At 45.1% G+C, this 20,304-nt stretch overlaps 1 protein-coding gene across 1 annotated transcript in view; it reads right to left on the reverse strand.

The window, feature by feature from the left end:
- The window catches only part of LOC130476434 (uncharacterized), a 28,077-nt gene extending 7,999 nt beyond the window's left edge, over positions 1–20,078 (reverse strand). Inside the window, exons 1-10 of the mRNA XM_056848377.1 lie at positions 19,986–20,078; positions 18,799–18,943; positions 12,316–12,423; positions 10,620–10,695; positions 9,465–9,621; positions 8,698–8,743; positions 6,163–6,221; positions 5,837–5,872; positions 3,237–3,289; positions 1,795–1,927 (exon numbers count right to left, since the gene is read on the reverse strand). Of these exons, the coding sequence (XP_056704355.1) occupies positions 1,795–1,927; positions 3,237–3,289; positions 5,837–5,872; positions 6,163–6,221; positions 8,698–8,743; positions 9,465–9,621; positions 10,620–10,695; positions 12,316–12,423; positions 18,799–18,943; positions 19,986–20,078 (906 nt within the window). The remainder of the gene's footprint in view (positions 1–1,794; positions 1,928–3,236; positions 3,290–5,836; positions 5,873–6,162; positions 6,222–8,697; positions 8,744–9,464; positions 9,622–10,619; positions 10,696–12,315; positions 12,424–18,798; positions 18,944–19,985) is intronic.
- Positions 20,079–20,304: the final 226 nt, after the last annotated feature.

Consider the following 20,304-nt stretch of genomic DNA (forward strand, 5'->3'; position numbering starts at 1 on the left):
CAAGTTCATTATGTTATCTCTGGGGTCCGAGCATACAGATCCAACGAAGAAAAGGCAAACAGCATTTAGTTACTCAGGAAGTTGATCTTGTTGCTTTATACGGTTCACAGTCACTGGGCTGTACCTAGCCACCCAGTTCCTCTGACAGAACAGCGTTCCCACTTTTGGAAGAGGGGCAGTGATTTCTACTGATTCCCCACCACTTTGCCCCCTTATGCTGTTCCTGAGGACCTGGTGACCCTAGAAACAATATTGGGGGGGGGGTCAGTGTACATCCTTTCTCTGCGGCGGCAGAAGGATGATTGAGGGAAGAGCACTCCCTCCCCCTCAGTCACACAACCATTTGGGTGGGAAAAGGCGGTGCGAGATGGAGGGGAGGGGGAGCGTTTGGCAGAGCCAATATTTCTAGAAGCTTTAGAATCTTCTCCGTGGCTGGCCTGCGCATGCGCAGTCCCCACTGCACAGAAGACCACTTGATGAACAACAGTTACAGGTAAGGGCAACTCTGTTTTTCTGCTCTGTGAAGTGTGCAGATGAATTTATACACCCCTATGTCAAGGAACATATTCCCTATTTTTCTCCCAGAAGAAGAATCATGTGCATTTAAATCTGCTATATTTTCCAGCCTTGATAATGTAAACACAAAAATGAGCCCAGATATCTGATTATGCCCTCCTTCAGCTCCTTCCTCATGTTAACTCTTCTCTCAATGAGGCAGTTTAATTATTTTTATCCCACTTGTCTCCCCAGTGGGGACACAAAGAGGCTTACAATGCAAGCAAGAAAACACAAGAGAAATAAACAAGAGAAAGGGGAGGGGAGGTTTCTGAGAACAGAGCAAATCAGTCCCTTAGGCCCCGCCCAGCCCAACTGATCTTCCTGCCTGCTTGAGGCTGTGACCCTCAGACTGGCCTTTTGGCTCACACTTCTGGGCATGCCCATACCTTAAATACCTGTAGAGCAGGAGGAAAACAAAGTCAACTAGTTGTTATACCTGCTGTTATTAGCCAGCTAGCAGATTTGGCCTCATTTCCTCCCCTGCCAGCAAACATCTCTGGGAGTCATATTTTGGAAGGGGATTTTCTTATGATATCCCCACCTGCCCCAGGATGTGGTGATGGCTGCCAACTTGGAAGGCTTTAAGAGGGGAGTGGACATATTCATGGAGGAGGGGGGTATTCATGGCTACTAGTCAAAATGGATACTAGTGATAATGCATACCTATTCTCTCCAGGATCAGAGGAGCATGCCTATTATATTAGGTGCTTTGAAACACAGGCAGGATGGTGCTGCTGCAGCTGTCTTGTTTGTGGGCTTCCTAGAGGCACCTGGTTGGCCACTGTGCAAACAGACTACTGGACCTGATGGGCCTTGGTCTGATCCAGCATGGCCTTTCTTATGTTCTTATGCCCCTCCTCCACAATATCTGAATCTTATCATTGTTAGACTGTCACATTCGCCGTTGGTCATGATACTGTCAACTTAATTATTTGACATTCTAAAATGAAAAGTGTAATTCTACTCAAACCCACACAGATTTTTAAAAATTAAAACTATTTAAGAACATATCTTAAATAGTCTTTCTTTCTATAGTCTTTCTTTCCTTGGTCTTTCTATCTCTCTGCTGTGCCCTTGATTCTTCATCATGTTCTTCAGGCCAAACACCACAGCTTTTGTTCTGCACAGTTCCCATAGCAACACTGCCCAGTCATCTCTCCTGCTCCTGCTCAGGATCTCAAAGGAGTGACATACCAGACTCAGACCCCTGAGACCACACCGGGCTCCCTTCCACACCTGTCCATTGTAAGCATTCCTCAGTGAAAACCCATTTATCTCATCAATGACATCTCCGACCAGCACAACCTCATCCACCTCCGCCTGGCTCTGTGGAAGAAGGTCTACGATGAAAATCCGCCCATCCAAGTATCTGAGATGAAAAACAACAACACAATAGCTCTCCCTGGGGAACAAGGTACCATATTCTTCAGCAAAGGAAGGACATTTGGGGCAAAATATATCAGTAAACAGATCTAAGATTTTTGTTCAAAATACCGGGAAGGTGGTTCAAGACTGGTCCTTTCCCATGAGAGAAGAGCAAGTGAGCTCCTCACATAGCTCATTAATCCAAGCTGGTCAGCATGTTAAAAAGGCCTCATCTCGCATTCCATGCTTGGATGAGAAAGGTGGCCTTGCTAACTTGAAGCATGTTAGGAGGGAAGATGAAAGAAAAATGAAACAATCACCGAGAGCTTTTAACTATAGTACTAGCCTGGGAAGATTCCAGTTCTAGTGTCCACTGAAGGCCTAACTACATGTCTCAGTTTCCTCAAGAAGAAGAAAAGTTGGTTATTGTATGCTGACTTTCTCTACCACTTATGGAAGAATCAAACCAGCTTACAATCACCTTCCCTTCCCCTCCCCACAACAGACACCCTATGAGGTAGTAGGTGGGGCTGAGAGAGTTCTAAGAGAGCTGCGACTAGCCCAAGGTCACCCAGCTGGCTTCATGTGGAGGAGTGGGGAAACCAACCCGGTTCACCAGATTAGCGTCCGCCGCTCCAAACCACCGCTTTTAACCACTACACCATGCTGGCTCAAGTCCCATCCAGCTCCTGATAATCTGATATACAGGACTAAGGAATATAGAGTTGGCTGGGGCCAAGCTTATTGCAAAAGCTGGTGAAGAGGACACAGGCGCTGGTGGATTGCCAAGCTGAGGGCCACCAGCATTTGTGGCCACTTTGTCGAAGGACGGTGTTGTCATGGCTGCTGCCGAGAGGGTGATAAGAACATAAGAAAGGCCCTGCTGGATCAGACCAAGGCCCATCAAGTCCAGCAGTCTGTTCACACAGTGGCCAACCAGGTGTCTCTAGGAAGCCCACAAACAAGACAACTGCAGCAGCACCATCCTGCCTGTGTTCCACCGCACCCAAAATAATAGGCATGCTCCTCTGATACTAGAGAGAATAGGTATGCAGCATGACTAATATCCATGGAGATGAGCCGCTACTGGATGGAATCAGAACATTGCCAGGGTTGTTCTGAAGTAGATGAGTAGGAGGCAGCTGCTTCACACCACTGCCCACTTCTATACATTAAGCCCCTATTAAAGGAGGAAGACATATTGCTCCAGGCTTTTTAGCTAACCCTAAAACCCACAAAGGTATCTTTTTAAAGAGGCTGGACTTTAGACAGAAGGACAACAAAGCAAGGTAGGAGAGTAGCAGGTCTCTTACCTGAGCACCATTCCTAGTTCTTTGCAGGGGACTGTTTCATAGGTCAGGCACACCTGGAAAGCAGTATTCATCAATGTGGGGTCCAGCAAGCTTGAAGAAATCCTCCTTCACCATGCAGAGCCTTGGCAAAGATGGGGTATTTTGCTTCCATTATTATGGCATTTACTTCATCTTCGGTAAGGAAGGCTGAGAAGGGTCCTAAAGTCTAACATTCTCCATTTATCTACCACGAAGGGACTGCGGGGCCACTAGCAGGAGGAAACCATGTTGTCATATGGGTTGCCTTGAGAGCCTTAAGACTCTGAGGAAAGGCCCACATAGCATCATCCTAGGTCAAGGATGTCAAACATAAGGCCTGCGGGCCGGATCTGTCCCCTTGAGAGCTCTTATCCGGCCCGCGAGCCATCCAATGCAGTCACCCCCTCACTCTCGATCTGGGCTGGCGAGGCATGGCCTGGCCCGACCAAGTAACATTTATGTCATATCTGGCCCTTGTAACAATTGAGTTTGACACTCCTGTCCTAGATAGCATCATGGCTTGGTTAAATGACTCCTAACGTGTGGAGCAAATGATCAAAGCTCAGACGTGCTCACAGCCCACATGATCAGCCCAACAGCAGCAGTGTTGCCCTGACTGGACCAAGTGCAGCATATGACACCCAGCAGTGAGCCAAGGTCCACATGGGGCCAACCAGAGCCAGGAACACATGAACACATGAAGCTGCCTTCTACTGAATCAGACCCTTGGTCCATCAAAATCAGTAAAATCTACTCTGACTGGCAGCGGCTCTCCAGGGTCTCAGGTAGAGGTCTTTCACATCACCTACTTGCCTGGTCCCTTTAACTGGAGATACTGGGGATTGAACCTGGGACCTTCTGCATGCCAAGCAGATGCTCTATCCCTGAGCCACAGCCCCTCCCCACAGCCCACAGCCATGTGGGAGTACTTCAGGTCACGCATCACAGGGCTTTGCCTCTCCTACTTCACACTGTTTATTGGCTATATTATATTGTTTTTCTTTCATTCTTCTCTGATGGTGTAATTTGGTTTTTTTGCATTGCTTGTTGCCTAAATGACGACACCCAGCCTTACTGCACTGTTTATTCTATGTATTATACCAGTCTGTCTTCACTGCATTGCTTTATAACTGTAATTCGCCTTCGGTCTGAATGAGAAAGGTGGATGATAAATGAAATAAATAACTAACATGCCAGAAAGAAACCACAAGTGTGGCGTAGTGGTTAGAGTGTCAGACTAAGATCTCAGAGACCAAGGTTCAAATCCCCATTCGGCCTGAAAGAATGGGAAATACCTGGAGAATTTGGGGGTGGAACCTAGGGAGGGCGGGGTTTGGGGAGGGACCTCAGCAGGTTATAATGCCATCCAGTCCACCCTCCAAAGTAGCCATTTTCTCCAGGGGAACTGATCTTGGTCATCTGGAGAGCAGATCTCCAGATGCCACCTGGAGGGTAGCAACCCTAGGTTGTTGTGAGGATAAAATGGAGGAGAGGAGAGCAATGTAAGCTGCTTTGGGTCCCCACTGGGGAGAAAGGTAGCATATGAATGAAGTAAATATATAAACACGTTTACAGCAAGATACGTAAGTGCTTTAGAACCAGAGACCTAACTTGAAGCAGTTCTATAGACCTGGATGGCCCAGGCTAGCCTGATCTCGTCAGATCTCAGAAGCTAAGCAGGGTCAGCCCTGATTAGTATTTGGATGGGAGACCACCAAGGAATACCAGGGTTGCTGTGCAGAGGAAGGCACTGGCAAACCACCTCTGTTAGTCTCTTGCCATGAAAACCCCATAAGGGGTCGCCATAAGTTGGCTGCGACTTGACGGCACTTTACACACACATAGACCAGCATAAGCTGCAGGCCCTAAGCATTTAAGCACCAAGGATTCAAATGATACAACTCTGTGTTTGTCTGAGAACAGGAAGAGAGACTGGGCAATGGGAAGAGATCTGGAAGCAGATCAGTGGGGCATGGCCAGATGTTCTTGGAAAGAAGAAGAGCAGGTTTTGATATGCTGATTTTCGCTACCTTTTTTTTTTTTTAAGGAAGAATCAATCTCCTTCCCTTCCTCTCACCACAACATGCACCATGTAAGGTAGGCGGGGCTGAGAGAGTTCAGAGAGAACTGTGACTAGCCCAAGGTCGCCCAGCTGGCATCACATGTAGGAGTGAGGAAACAAACCCGGTTCACCAGATAAAGAGTCCTCGGCTCCTAATCAGTATACCACACTGGCACCAAGTCAGACTTGGTGATTTATTTATTTATTTTGAAAAGGGAGACCGCAATGAAGAATGTAACGTTTGTTTTTAAAATTGCTCTGTATAGAGGGGGAGCGGCAGATTTATTATGGTGTGCATTTATTTAGGGAGGCAGAGTTCAGAAAAGGCAATATTTTTCCTGCTCTCATCTCTGTGAGCTATTTTTAAAAATATAAATAAAACACCAGCCCAGAGCAGAGGTGCCAACTTGACTATTTGCTTCAGGTGTGAAAATGCTTAATGCTGGCACCCTCTATAAATGACATAATGGGAGAATATAATAAATCACGCTAAAAGCGAAGGAGAACTAAAACCTCTTACCGGAAGCTGCCAGCTTTCATCCAAGAAACTGGAATTCTACAAATGAAGTACAGCATCATGTGAGAAGTTAAACAAGACGTGAGGAAAGTATGCTCAGAAACCGATTACTGTGCAGTTTGATCCCGTGCATTTCTCCAGATGCAAGATCCTCTGTCCCCTCAGCATGGCTTTCTTGGCTCCCCCCTCCCATGATAGCCTGAAATGCCCCTGAATCCCGCTCCTGGGGGAGAGGGGACTATGGACATGCTGTGTTATAACCAACCCTGTACTTGTTAAGCAAAGCGAAATGCATTCAACCTATGTCCCACAGTCAATTATTACTGTACCTGCACATTAAGCGAGAAACTCATTTCTGTCACCACCAGAATCATAGACAGGAACGGCTCTGAAAAAGGAGAATAAAGACTAACGGTTACCATCTGATCTCTGATAGCCCTTATTTATCAGTAAGTGAAAGGGATATTGATGAGGCCGCAACAAGACAGAGTTTTTCAAATTCTGCCTCCCTAAAATAAGGTACTCGCTTATGCCAAAATGATTAACACCATACAAGGCAGTTTTCTAAGCTAGTAATCGTAACTCGAGACAGACTGAAGGGCAAACATATCAGAATATAAAATCCAAAGCTGCCCTTCCACATGGAGGAATCTTCCAGCCACAGACGGAGTCATCTCTGAATGGAATGACTCCTTCCATGAACAGGAGATTCCTCTGGGAACACACAGGCTCCTTTGGATTCACCCCTATGATTCCCAACTGAGCACTGTGACTAGAATGTTGCCTAAAGAGACACAGGATATCTGGCCATCTATTTTGCCCTTATAAGGCAAAAGGCTGGTGCTCCGGTCTCTAGGTCAAATCAAACCATATGCTGAATGAATTCAGAGAATGAAGAACTACATAGCAGCCACTTAACAGTTTCCTGGGATGGAGCCAGCAGAAAATGTCAACCAAGAAGGGGTGCAATTTTCACTCCCTCTTGCAAACCTCCATCTTCCCCCTCGTTCTGTTCATGGGGGTCCCGTCCCTCAGGAGCAGCATTTCAGGGAGCATTCTGGCAGGAGGTGGGAGGCAAAGGCCAACCCACTGTGGGTTGATGATCACTGTACAGAGAGGTCATTTGCAGCTTCCAGTTATATAATTAACCCCAGTATTTACTAAAAAAAAGGTAAAGCTAGTCCCCCGTGCAAGCACTGGGTCATTACTGACCCATGAGGTGATGTCGCATCCCGACGTTTCCTAGGCAGATTATGTTTATGGGGTGGTTTGCCATTGCCTTCCCCAGTCATCTACACTTTACCCCCAGCAAACTGGGTGCTCCTTTTACCAACCTCGGAAGGATGGAAGGGTGTAGTGGTTAAGAGCGGTGGTTTGGAGCGGTGGACTCTGATCTGGAGAACCGGGTTTGATTCCCCACTCCTCCACATGAGCAGCGGGGGCCAATCTGGTGAACTGGATTTGTTTCCCCACTCTGGGTGACCTTGGGCTAGTCACAGTTCTCTCAGAACTCTCTCAGCCCCACCTACCTCACAAGGTGCCTGTTGTGAGGAGGGGAAGGGAAGGTGACTGTAAGCCAGTTTGAGACGCCTTAAAAGGTAGAGAAAAGTGGGGTATAAAAACCAACTCTTCTTCTTCTTCTACCTGTGTTATCTTGCAAATAGTACAATTTTGTTTGCCTTTTTTGAACTTTCTCTGCATAATTGATAGGATTTTATCCATATATTTGTACATTTCTGTAAATGATACAGTGGTCACAGGCCCAAGCCTTGGCCATCAAAGGTATTGTAGAGAAACCCTACGCAATCTTTTCCCCCACCCACATCTTTCCACATGCAAAAAACCCTCCCCCATGGCTATTTGGGCACTTGAAAAGGTATGGGACACGTACAAGATCACCTGGTTCCACCATGTGCCATTTTTAAATGGGCAGATTTTACTCTAAAATAGCATTGGTGACCACAGGTTAGACCTGTGGCTGCTGTAATGTCTAGTTTGGCCCTCAGTGTACTGTTATGTTCTCTCTTTACATGAATTATTTTGAGCCCCCCCCCCCTCCCGTTTTTCTCCTGCAGCAAGGTGCAGCATAAATTTGGACAGAGAAATGCTGCCATTGAAATCTGGTCGCATTTCACTATAAGTAGTATAGTTTAAATTCCATACCCCAGTAGCTGGACCATTTTCACGAGCCTTACAGCCTCATTGAGTGCTATAATGGGTGTTTTTACAAGTATCTCTCAAACGGTGGCTAAAAATATCATGAATGATGGAGTACGCAACGATGGCAAGATTGACAAACTTAATCCACAGCACGCAATGAGAAGAGCATCAACAAAAGTGGCGACCATTCTACGGAAAATACAGATGAGAACCGGTCTAGCTGATAGTCAGACTGCAAGGACAGTGAATCTAGGGTTTCACTCAAGCCACAGCAGAAAGAATCCACGATTTTAACTATGAGACAGACCAAACATTTTTTATAGCTAGACAACATTTCAGAACAAAAACTTAGTAATGAGTTGTGCAGATTTACATGAAGTACCACCAGGCACAAAACTGGATGTGGGTTGAGGGACCATCGCACACCTACCATTTCCCTATTCCCCATGCTCTACCTCTCCCCTTCACCCTCCTGTATCTCTAGAAGATGATGATGATGATTAATAATAATAATAATAAACAAGACACGTAGACGGGATTTTCTGGGCAAGGACACAAGATGAATTGTAAAATCTTCCATATCTGTCTTTTCCCTTTTTTCCTTTTCTGTACCCCTTTTAAAAATGAATAAAATCATTTTAAAAAAATTCATGAAACCCTCTGCATGCAACAAGATGCTGTATGGTTTGGCCTGGAAATCTTACCCAAAAACTCTTCATTGCCCAGGATGGAGGTCACTGGATCATACCACTGAAATCAGATTTTTTTTAAAAATGTAAAAAAAACACAATTAGCACAATTTAAATAAGTTGGTCACCAAAGCATCAGGAAGAAGAAGGAATGATTGAAAAGTGGAATGTGTGGAGAGATGCTGCTGGTGACACCTGTCAACTAGACTAGAAGAAAAAATTAAAAAAATCATTGTAGATTCTTCATCCTTTTGACCCAAAATGATAAACTGAAGCATGTAAAGAATCACAGTTCTAGCCCAGATATTGTTAAAAAAAAAAAAAAAAAACCTTTATTTTTCTTTACTAACAATAAGTTTCTTCGACCAGAGGTCTTGAGCCATACAATATAATCACAGTTCCTATATCAATAAGAATTACAAATAAATGGTAAAAGGAACATTAAGCCACTAATAAAATAACATTGTGAGATACATAGCAGGAAAGTGTCTCCAGCTTATTAGAACAGACTAGAATTTGGCCACAAACTGCATAACTGCAGGACTAACGTCAGACAACCAAAAGGAAACTACCTGAGGTTCGACGGCAAGTTGGTACTTGCTCAAAACGGGAGAGATTAAAAACTTACTTGAAGACCGCAAACATGGAGAATCCAATCACTTGGATATTATCACAGGCATATCACACACACAACACGCATTAAGTAAAGGTCTCAGATTTAATTCTTATAACTGCCTCCCTCCCCCTTCTAAAAATTTCTCTGGATTATTTCATGTTCCCACCTCAAGCAACTTGGGAGCTCTGAGCAGCTGCTGAATAGCTACAGCTAGTAGCTTCTCATTCAAAGCCTGACGCAGGAAGTGCCGCCCTCGGCCTTGCGCTGTGAGCACCTTCTCACAAGAGTTGGTTTTGTCAATCACGATTGACAGAAGGGTCATGCTATAGGGAAGAGAGAAAACAGTGTTACCCTGAGCTCCACTTGTGGTTTCAGCTTGCTTTAACAAAACAGGGACGTTGCCCAAGTGTCACTCAAAATGGGAATGGTTACAATTCAGGCCGAAAAATTATCTACCTCCTGCAATCCCTTCCGGAAAACATTATAAGGAGCAGCACTACTTATTAAAGGAACAATAAATTCTGCTCCAAAGGAAAATACTTTCCCCCCGAATGGCTACCATAGAAACTTAAAACAAGGTAATGAGAAAGCAAAACACACAAAATTAGGGCTCCAGATCTGATGAAAACCCATGAGCGCTTCTAATCATCTCCCATAGTTTTAAATACGGTATCTTTTAATTCTATCTTGTAATTGATATGAACATTTTAATGGCTTTGCCGTATTAATAAATCTGAATCTGGTTATTTCTAAGTATGGTACAACTTTATCACAACACTTTATGGGTTATACAGTAATAGATTAAAGAAAAACAGTGCGGGCAATAGAAGAAGTGGGAAACCAAGATTCTTTTGTTTCTTACATTTTTATCTTATCCTTGCCGCAGTGAGCTGTTTCCAGTTGGCCTTTTATCCTCACAACAATCCTGTGAGGCAGGTTTAGCTGAGAGAGGGTGACTGGATTAAGGTCAGAATGTGAGCTTTACGACTGAATGGGGATTTGGACCAAGACAGTTGAGCATTCTACCCACTCCTAGGGTTGCCAACCTCCAGGTGGTGGCTGGAGATCTCCCACCATTACAACTGATCCCCAGGCAACAGATCAGTTCACCTGACAAAAACATCTGCTTTGGAAGGTGGACTGTATGGCATTATCCCCCATTGAAGCCCCCCCTCTCCAAACCCCACCTTTCCTAGGCTCTACCCCGAAAATCTCCAGGTATTTCTCAACGTAGAGCTGGCAACCCCACCCACTGCCCCATATTGGCTCCCTTTTGCCCTTATCTCTGAAGCCTCACAAGCTGCTCCTACAGAACACTTACCTGCGATGGGTCACCTGATGAGGAAGTTGTTCTATCCAGTGCCAGTAGTCCCTCCTCTTGAAACCCAGAACTGGCTCTGCAGAAGAAAAAGAAGAGTTGGTTTTTATATGCCGATTTTCTCTACCTTTTAAGGAGAACCAAACCAGCTTACAATCTCCTTCCCTTCCTCTCCCCACAACAGACACCTTGTGAGGTAGGCGGGGCTGAGAGAGTTCAGAGAGAACTGTGACTAGCCCAAGGTTGCCCAGCAGGCTTCATGTGTAGGAGAGGGGAAACCAACCCGGTTCACCAGATTAGAGTCCACTGCTCATGTGGAGGAGTGGAGAATCAAACCCGGTTCTCCAGATTAGAGTCCACCTCTCCTAGCCACTATACCACCCTGGCTCTCAAGAGCCAGAAGACAAGAAGACTTTCGTTGACAAAAATGGTAACACAGATGTGCGTTACATTGCACAAGCAAACACCACTGGCATTATTTTTATGTTTCTGGAATGCAGGGAGATTTTCTTAGCCTCACAAAACTAGCTCTGAGAAAATGGAAATTAGAGCACATTTACATCAGGCACGGCCACTGGGGGTTCAAAGTGGTGTTGTTGGCTGCCACCACTGCAAGGCAAGTAAGGAGGGGGAAGGTCCTGGTTCTCGGTATGCAAGGATCAACAATCTGTGTATAGACAAAGGCCTATCACCGTCTCTGTGGGTGTGAACATTTTCTACTGTAGACAAACTCGGTTTCTGCGCAGACTGCAAAAAGTCCTTGCAGTGGTTTGGAGAACCGGGTTTGATTCCCCACTCCTCCACTTGAGCGGCGGAGGCTAATCTGGTGAACTTGATTTGTTTCCCCACTCCTACACATGAAGCCATCTGGGTGACCTTGGGCTAGTCATACTCTCTCAGCCCCACCTACCTCACTGGGTGTCTGTTGTGGGGAGGGGAAGGGAAGGTGATTGTAAGCCGGTGTGATTCTTCCTTAAGTGGGAGAGAAAGTTGGCATATAAAAACCAACTCTTCTGCTGCTGCTGCTTCTGGCAACTGGCCCAGCCCACTACTTGTCTTGTCAGCGGAGAGCATTGCAGCTGGTTGCCAGGGCAATGGCTGGGTTTAATCGGTTGTGCTGAGGAGCCATCTGCACTTGGTATTTTGTGGCACTTCCCCATCTGCACCAAACACAAGCCTGGAGTTACGAGGCAGGAAGGCCGTCTGTTCAAGGTCCCAGGCTCCTTCTCCACCACTGTCTCCTTGGGCGTCTTCTCAGACGCCAGGTAAGACGGGGGCTCTAGACTCCTCAACAGTATGTACTGTAGAAATGCCTCCTTTTTATTCCAGTGGCAGAATATGGGTTTTCTGACCATAGAATAGGAGGAATTCAGAACAAGATCTCTCTCATATCTTTTTATGTTACAGTAAAATGAGTACAAGGTGCTCCACCCACCCCTTTCTAATTTGGCTTTCACATGCCATTGGGTGATACATCCACGTGGAGCCTCCCGCCTTCCTGATTTGCCACTATAGAGATAAACATGACATATGACATAATATGGGTCTGACAAACGTTACACTGATAGGGTCATATGGGCCGCATGGTCCTTTTCAGTCCTGTCCTGCTATTGCCCTCTTTTCTATGCAACTCCCCCCAAATCTATCTATGTCTACATGCCACAAACATCCGCCCACAACACAAACACAACCCACTCACGCTTTATTCCTTTCCGAAGGATCATCTCCAGGGTCTCACAAAAGGGCTGTAGATGTGGGGAAGTGTCGGTACAAGGGCTAGTGCCTTCCTGAAGACAGCGAATGCACCCTGTGAGGAAACAGAACGCAGAAATAAGTATCCCATTCAAAATAAAGACTGCCGACGGAAGTATTTAAAATCTATTCTTCCCATTTTTGTTATAATTGTTTCTTCCTCTGCAGCCACTGTAGTTGTAAACTGCATCACTTGCCAAAACACACCAAGATGAATGCTGAGTTTGCCTTTAGTGACTATACGCTTTTTTTGCAAAGCAGGCGCTTTGATAATGCACATAAAAAGGTATATGAAACAGGCAGTTGGACTGGATTGTGCCCTTTGTTGTTGTTTTTAAAGGTGTCCTCTGTGTGTGTGTGTGTGTGTGTGTGTGTGTGTGTGTGTGTGTCTGTGTGTCTGTGTAGTGCCGTCAAGTCGCAGCCGACTTATGGCGACCCCTTTTTGGGGTTTTCACGGCAAGAGACTAACAAAGATGGTTTGCCAGTGCCTTCCTCTGCACAGCAACCCTGGTATTCCTTGGTGGTCTCCCATCCAAATACTAACCAGGGCTGACCCTGCTTAGCTTCTGAGATCTGACGAGATCAGGCTAGCCTGGGCCATCCAGGTCAGGGCAAAGGTGTCCTATAGCTAGCACGAAAAGATTACGCAGACATCACAAACTTGAAAATTGGCACATTTCCTTGGGTTCCCAGTATTTAGCAAATGAAGCAAAGCTGCATGTTTATTCTGAACAAAGTATACAGACTCCTTAGCCCAGGCTAGCCCAATTTCCTCAGATCTCAGAAGCTAAGCAGGGTCAATGCTGCCTAGTACTTGGATGGGAGACCACCAAGGAATACAATATCGTGACGCGGAGGCAGGCAATGGCAAACCACCTCCAAGCACGTCTTGCCTTGAAAAGCCCACCAGGTCACCATATGTCCGCTGTGATTTCCACCACAGCTGCAAAACCCTGACACTGATATGGTACATCTTGTCCAGACTTAACCATGAGGGTGTAGAATCAGTAGAAAGATTGTGCAGTGGAAGAAAACTGTACCCATTTTAAGCAGGGAATGAGCAAATTCCCTAACTCCAGTCCCCCAAAGTGGTTGGCTGGCATGTCCTGATGCCACAGAAGCCACTATCTCCCCACCACTTTTTTTTTTTTTTTGCTTCTGGGGTGACGATGAGGATTGTAATGGTAGGTGACTGGCGTGAAGTATTAAGTTGTTGATCTCTGCTATCAAGAAGTCACAAAGATATCACTGCCTGGATCATGACATATATTTTGCAATTTTTAAAAAAATGCCCTACATTCCCCCTTCTCTTTCTAGAAGGGACAATTTGCTTCTTGGATTAATTATTCTAATGTGCTTTACATGGAGCTGCTCCTGAAATTGGCCAGATGCTGTCGCCAGTACAGAATTTTGGCTCCTAACACATGGCTGGGGCACAGAGAAGATTGTTCTTGCTCAGTTGCTCTGGCCACCAATTTATTTCAGGGCGTGATTGAAGGTATGTCAGCAGTCTGGGCCTAGTGAATCTGAAGAAGCACCTTCCCTCATGTGACTTTCCCTGACCATCGATATAATAAGGTGATCATGATGGGCTCCATAATGAGGCAAAATGAGGTGGTAGGCTCTGGCATTAGATTTTGGGGGGAGCCAGCATGGTGTAGTGGTTAAGAGCGGTGGTTTGGAGCAATAGACTCTGATCTGGAGAACAGGGTTTGATTCCTCACTCCTCCACATGAGCGGCGGAGGCTAATCTGCTGAACTGGATTCTCCCCCCCCCCCACTCCTACACATGAAGCCAGCTGGGTGACCTTGGGCTAGTCACAGTTCTCTCCAAAACTCTCTCAGCCCCACCTACCTCACAGGGTGTCTGTTGTGGGGAGGGGAAGGGAAGGTGATTGTAAGCCAATTTGATTCTCCTTAAAAGGCAGAGAAAAGTAGCATATAAAAACCAATTCTTCTTCTTCTTCTTCTTCTTCTCTGTCACTTTGCCCCCACCCCATTGTCATTGGTGCTGCCCTACCACCAGGAGCCAGAACATCCAACGCTCTTTCCTTCTTTGTTCCCCAAGGGTCTGTTTAAAAAGCTTGGCAATCTGCACGTGCACAATATGGCCTTCCCAACTCTTTCAAGACGTTCAAGAATTTGGGAAGCCCCACTGGGAATGAAGGCTCACAATACGTTGTTTACAGGTATCTAGGGAAACAAGGAGGGGAGCAATATTAGGTGCTTTAGCTCATGGGCAGGGGTGGTGAGAGGCAGTAAGTTGGGGTCCAGAAGCAGCAGCAGTCCCAGGTAACATACCTTGTTGACTTCCCATTGCATGAAACCCATTGCTCTGGATTCTGACTTCTCAGCTAATTATATCTCTTAAGCACTTTCTCTATGGTGGTGCCCCAATTTTGAAATTCCTTCCCCAAAGTAGACCGCCACCTTAGATAGCCACTCATCTTCAGATGTCTAGTTCCAACTGGCCTTTAAACTGCTTTTAGCTGCTTTCTTCCATTTTAGGCCTCTTCTGCATGCTCAGCTTTCTCCTGATTTTATCCCAATTGTTAAATAGTTTCTAAAAACTATTTTTCTCTTTTAACCTGATGAAGCGATGGGGTTTTTCTTTGGCTAGCTCTCAAATGACTGAGGGGGTTTTGTACACTGCTGTTACTTATGAAGGTGTGGGATATCGTCATTTCCATGGCTTTCTATTAAGGTGCTTTATAGTACAGGGCACAATTCAATCCACCGGGACATCGTTCTGAGCAAGTCCCACTGACATGAAGGGCCACTCCTGCCCATTTAAATAAGATCTGTGCTGGGGAATTTCATGGTGGGGTGAGCCCATAGTGATTTGTTTTATGCCTCCTGATGGGTATCCATGTTAGCTTGTCACTAGCAGTAGGAAAGAGCAAGAGCCCAGTAGCACCTTAAAGACTAACAAAATTTCTGGGTAGGAGCTTTCATGAGCCACAGCTCACTTGTTTTATGCCTGTAAGCCATCTCAAGTGCTCTTGGAGGACAAGAACTGCACAATTAAAAAATAAATAAATGAATAAAAGTGACAAAGTCACCTATCCTGAATGCATTATACAGGGCTGGGTTCTGTAAATATTGATTGTTCTCTTAGAATTTTGAACTCCACCCTTTTGTCCCACAGGCCAACATAAGAGACATTCTTGGGCAAAATGGACTGTAAGTCCGTTGAAATAAAAAAAAGTAGTGTAACAATATGGATTCCATGGACTGCCAAAAAAAAAAACAAATCATTAGGTTCTAGATCAAATCAATCCTGAACTGACCCTAGAAGCTAAAATGACTAAACTGAGGCTATCGTATTTTGGTCACGCCATGAGACAACAAGAGTCACTGGAAAAGGCAGTCAAGCTAGGAAAAGTTGAGGGCAGCAGGAAAAGAGGAAGACCCAACAAGAGATGGATGGACTCAATAAAGGAAGCCACAGCCTTCAATTTGCAAGATCTGAGCAAGGCTGTCAAAGATAGGACATTTTGGAGGACTTTCATTCATAGGGTCGCCATGAGTCGGAAGCGACTTGACGGCACTTAACACACACACACACAATATTATTTACTACCACCGTGCACTTTTTATTGTGTGTGTGTAAAGCGCCGTCAAGTCACAGCCGACTTACGGCGACCAATTTTGGGGTTTTCATGGCAAGAGGCTAACAGAGGTGGTTTGCCAGTGCCTTCCTCTGCACAGCAACCCGGCACTTTTTATTAGGACCAACCAAAACATCAGAAAATGGTGAGCAAGCTGAGTTCCCCCAGAACGCTTCATTTTGTTGGATGGAAGAAATAACAAGCCGGGGAGGGAAGCATTTTAGGGCACGGCAGAAAATATGCTAGTCTTCACCTAGTCTTAAAACGGGACATGTTGCAAACCGAGGTCAAATTGACAGGTGCCCCTTTAAGCACTTTTCAGTCCTCTGCCCATTATTGGTGGGCATGTATAAAAAAATAAATGACGGTTCTCAAAATACTTGAACCAGATTTCTGAATAGCCATGTGAGAAGCTTGATTTACAACAGAATAGCAATCTTCCTGTGCTTTACAAGACACGTGTGTTCTTCATATTTTAACTGAATTTGATGGGCTAAGTGCAAAAGGTTCTAAAATGCACTAAAGGCTTCTGGAATGGGGAAACAAAAAACCTGTTATATTCTCAAAGGAAAAGTTGTGCTTTTTTGTTTCTCTATCCTAGTAGCCTTAGATATGTTTTAAAATCTCTATTCTCCATCCAGCACCACATAATCTAATGACCTCTGTAGGACATCTTCAATTGCATTTTAAGATTCTCCAGACTGCAGACCAGGCCCCAAGTAACTTATTTTATCACCTTTTTTGTTTTTTGGACTAAACATCCAGTGTGATTAAAAGTTCTGGGGAACTCAAAAGATCACTCACTCTTTGGTGATATTTTGGATGTAGCAGAGCTTCTCTTTTACCACCTGTATTTCACTGCAGTGAATTCTGTATCCCCCACCCCTGCAATTTCCTGTCAAATAAAGTGTGTTGTGTGCCCCTTAACTTGCACACACAGAAAATGCACACCTATTTCAGAGATGTGTGTGTGTTAAGTGCAGTCAAGTCGCTTCCGACTCATGGCGACCCTATGAATGAAAGTCCTTTCAGAGATACCTGAGTTAAACTAATGATTAATGGAGGAAGGGATGTGCACTCAGAAACAGGATCATATTGGGAGTAAAAATAATTTAACCTGAGAAGGGAGACATCAATGCTATCTAATGAAAAAGCTTCTTTCCTACAGAAACACACACCAGAATAAATTGATTAGAATTTTAGGGTGACACAGGGCTCTGTTTACAGCAACTATGTTTTAAACAGTGATCTGAGAGTATGGAAGTTTTGGAAAAGAGATATACATTATGTTCTATAAAGTTGCCATGTTTTGGAATATGAGGACATTTCTCAAAATAAGGGGAATTTTGCAAGCTTAAACCATCACAGTTGCTTTTTGTTCATAGTTATGCCATTAAAAATAATCAAAGCTGTTGCTTTTCAGGACAGTGTCTAACAAGTCCTTTGTGAACCATCCCTGAGAACTAAAATTATTAACCTTGTAAGTTTTCAAATTTTGGAACAGTCTATGTCCCCTCCACCTGTCTCAATTTCCTATTGTTTACAGCAGACTGATGCATGAGGGATTTGTTTTAAGGTGAAAACTATTCTATAGAAAAATATCCTAGTTCGTTTTGAACTAAGTTAGAATTCTTTATTAACTTTTTCACTTCGCAGAAAAATGCTCTGCAGCGTTCTCTGGCTTGCATCACTTTCTCCTAGAAGCTGTCCCAACAAAAGGAGTCATTTCATTATCTTGAGTAAACATGGCAATAAGGAAGCAGTATTTCCTTTAGTAAAAAAAATCTAGTTTTCTCTGGTATCAAAGGCAGCCAGAGCTTCAGACTGGAAAACTGGATAGTAGCTAAGCAGGATCTTTTCAGGGAAAGTTGAGTTGCTGGTAGCAAAGTCATGACTGGATGAGCATCTTGCCTGCATCCCTAGGAATTCCCTAACATAAGAATATTGTACAAAAGAGGGGAACTATCCCCAAATTATCTCCTGCAATATATATGACAGTTGTCATTATAGCATCTAAACTTAACGTCATGATGCTTCCATCGCAGAAGAGTTTTATTACTTGGGTGTAAGCCCCTGCACAGATTGAAAAGTGCTTCAAGGACCGGCAGGTTTGGATCCACAAGTTCTCCGATCCCACAACACCATTAAAACGGGCACAAGAAATCCATTGGATGCCACGCGAGTTCCACTTAAAACAGGATGGACTTCTGAGCAAAAAAAAACCCCTTTCAGATCCGGACTGGGGTGGGGAGAGTTTTAATGTTTGCCATAGAACGGATCCCTTCCAACCTCATATCTGTATAGGATATTTGCTCCCCCGTGGCAACTAGGTCCAAAATTAGGACAGCTTCGAAATGTTAAAGGCTATGATTTAATCTAATTCAACTGATCAACGTTGAAAGGATGAAGTATTCAATAATTAAAGTGTATAGGATGATATGCAGTTTATAGAAATGATATAATGAATTATAATGAATCAGAAAACAAATACAGAGGGGATTATATAGATATTAATTCGATAGAGGAGGGGAAGTCGGAAAAGTCAATCCTGATTAGGAGGATTAGTTTGAAACGGTTTTCTTTTATGTAACTCTGAAGATGACAACATTGACATTGAATGTGACTGAATAAGAAAATAAAAAAAATTATTAAAAAAAGAAAATTAGGACAGCTTCACCTGCCTTCCAGTCCGACGTTCCTAAGAAGCCACCTGTTACAACCGGCGTGAGATCCCCCGCCCTTCCCACCCCAAGCCTTGGCTTTCTCCCACCTCCCCCCGATGTGCCGCTCGGCTCAGCCCCGCACTTCCAGCCTCTCACCTTTCAGGGGTCCCAGCAGCGGCTCTTTCCCACTCATGCTGCGCTCCTTCGCCCGCCCCAGCCTGCCCCAGGGCGGCGCCGGCAGCCGCTTCTCCGCACAGCCCGTCTCCGCCCAGTAGAACCCAGCGGCCAACGAGCCCCGTTCCTTCCGCAAACAGAAAGCAGCGTTCTGGGAGACACCATCTCCTCCGCAAGCGCGGGGGGGGGGGGACGCAGAAAGGGGGCGGGATCGGAGCGGCAGGCGGGGAGAAGGGAGACGGCTTGGCTTAGGGGTTGTGTGTAGATCGGAGGGAAAGATTGGACTCTCCCGTGGGCGCGATTCGTTTCGTCTAGGGCAGGTCCGAAAAGATGACCGTCAGAGGCGGGATGCCCCTTGTCCGGCCTGTTTTGGCCGGTTCCTCCAGCTTTGGAATGTTGAGACTTCAGTCCTTGCAACGAGTCCCGAATGGGAAACGCCCTTTTTTTTTTTAATTATTTTTCAAACTAGTTCACATTCTATCATATCATTCCATTCATATAGTATACACTATAAACAATTTCTATCTTATCATTAGTAGAAAAGGGCAAGAGTCCAGTAGCACCTTAAAGACTAACAAAAATATTTTCTGTAGTCAAAAAGGGCAAGAGTCCAGTAGCACCTTAAAGACTAACAAAAATATTTTCTGGTAGGGTAGGAGCTTTCGTGAGCCACAGCTCATGAAAGCTCCTACCCTACCAGAAAATATTTTTGTTAGTCTTTAAGGTGCTACTGGACTCTTGCCCTTTTTGACTACTGCAAACAGACGGCTACCCACTGTGAAAAATATTTTCTGGTAGGGTAGGAGCTTTTGTGAGCCACAGCTATTACAGCTGATCTCCAGCCGATAAGAGATCAGTTTGGCTGGAGAAAATGGCCACGAAGGCGATTGGACTCTATGGCATTGAAGTCCCTCCCCAAACCCCACCCTCCTCAGGCTCTGCCCCAAAAATCTCCCACTGGTTGCCAAGGGGTCCTGGCAACCCTAGGTATAAATGGGTTAGTTGGGTTTGAGGGATCTGATGCGCTCCAGGCATTTCTGCAGAAATTGCTCTAGTCTAGAGCAATATGATCCAAAGGCAGCTCCTCCTTGCAGTCCATTGCCTACATAGAATTGACCAAAATCATGCCTTTAAAACTTAAATACGTTTTGAACTGAGCTTCCTCATACACTAGCATCTTGGTCCTCATCAAGGAACGGCACAACCACAATTCCGAGGCGGTGTGAGATGTGGAGCCTGTCTACACACAGCCATTTACGCATGGGAGGTTTTGCCTTGGATTCGCCGCTCTCTAGATGCACGTTTCCCCCATCTGAATTCTCAGAACTCTGCACGGGGGCTTATCGCTGAGTGCATCAATGGCCACAGTCTCCCGTCGGCTCCTAGTAAGGAAGAAATCCTCGCGGAAACAGCTGAATGACGAAACAGTTAAATTGTGGAACTCCCTGCCCCAGGATGTGGTGATGGCTGCCAGCTTGGAGGACTTTA

Source organism: Euleptes europaea, chromosome 1 (assembly GCF_029931775.1).
Source record: "Euleptes europaea isolate rEulEur1 chromosome 1, rEulEur1.hap1, whole genome shotgun sequence".
NCBI lineage: Eukaryota > Metazoa > Chordata > Lepidosauria > Squamata > Sphaerodactylidae > Euleptes > Euleptes europaea.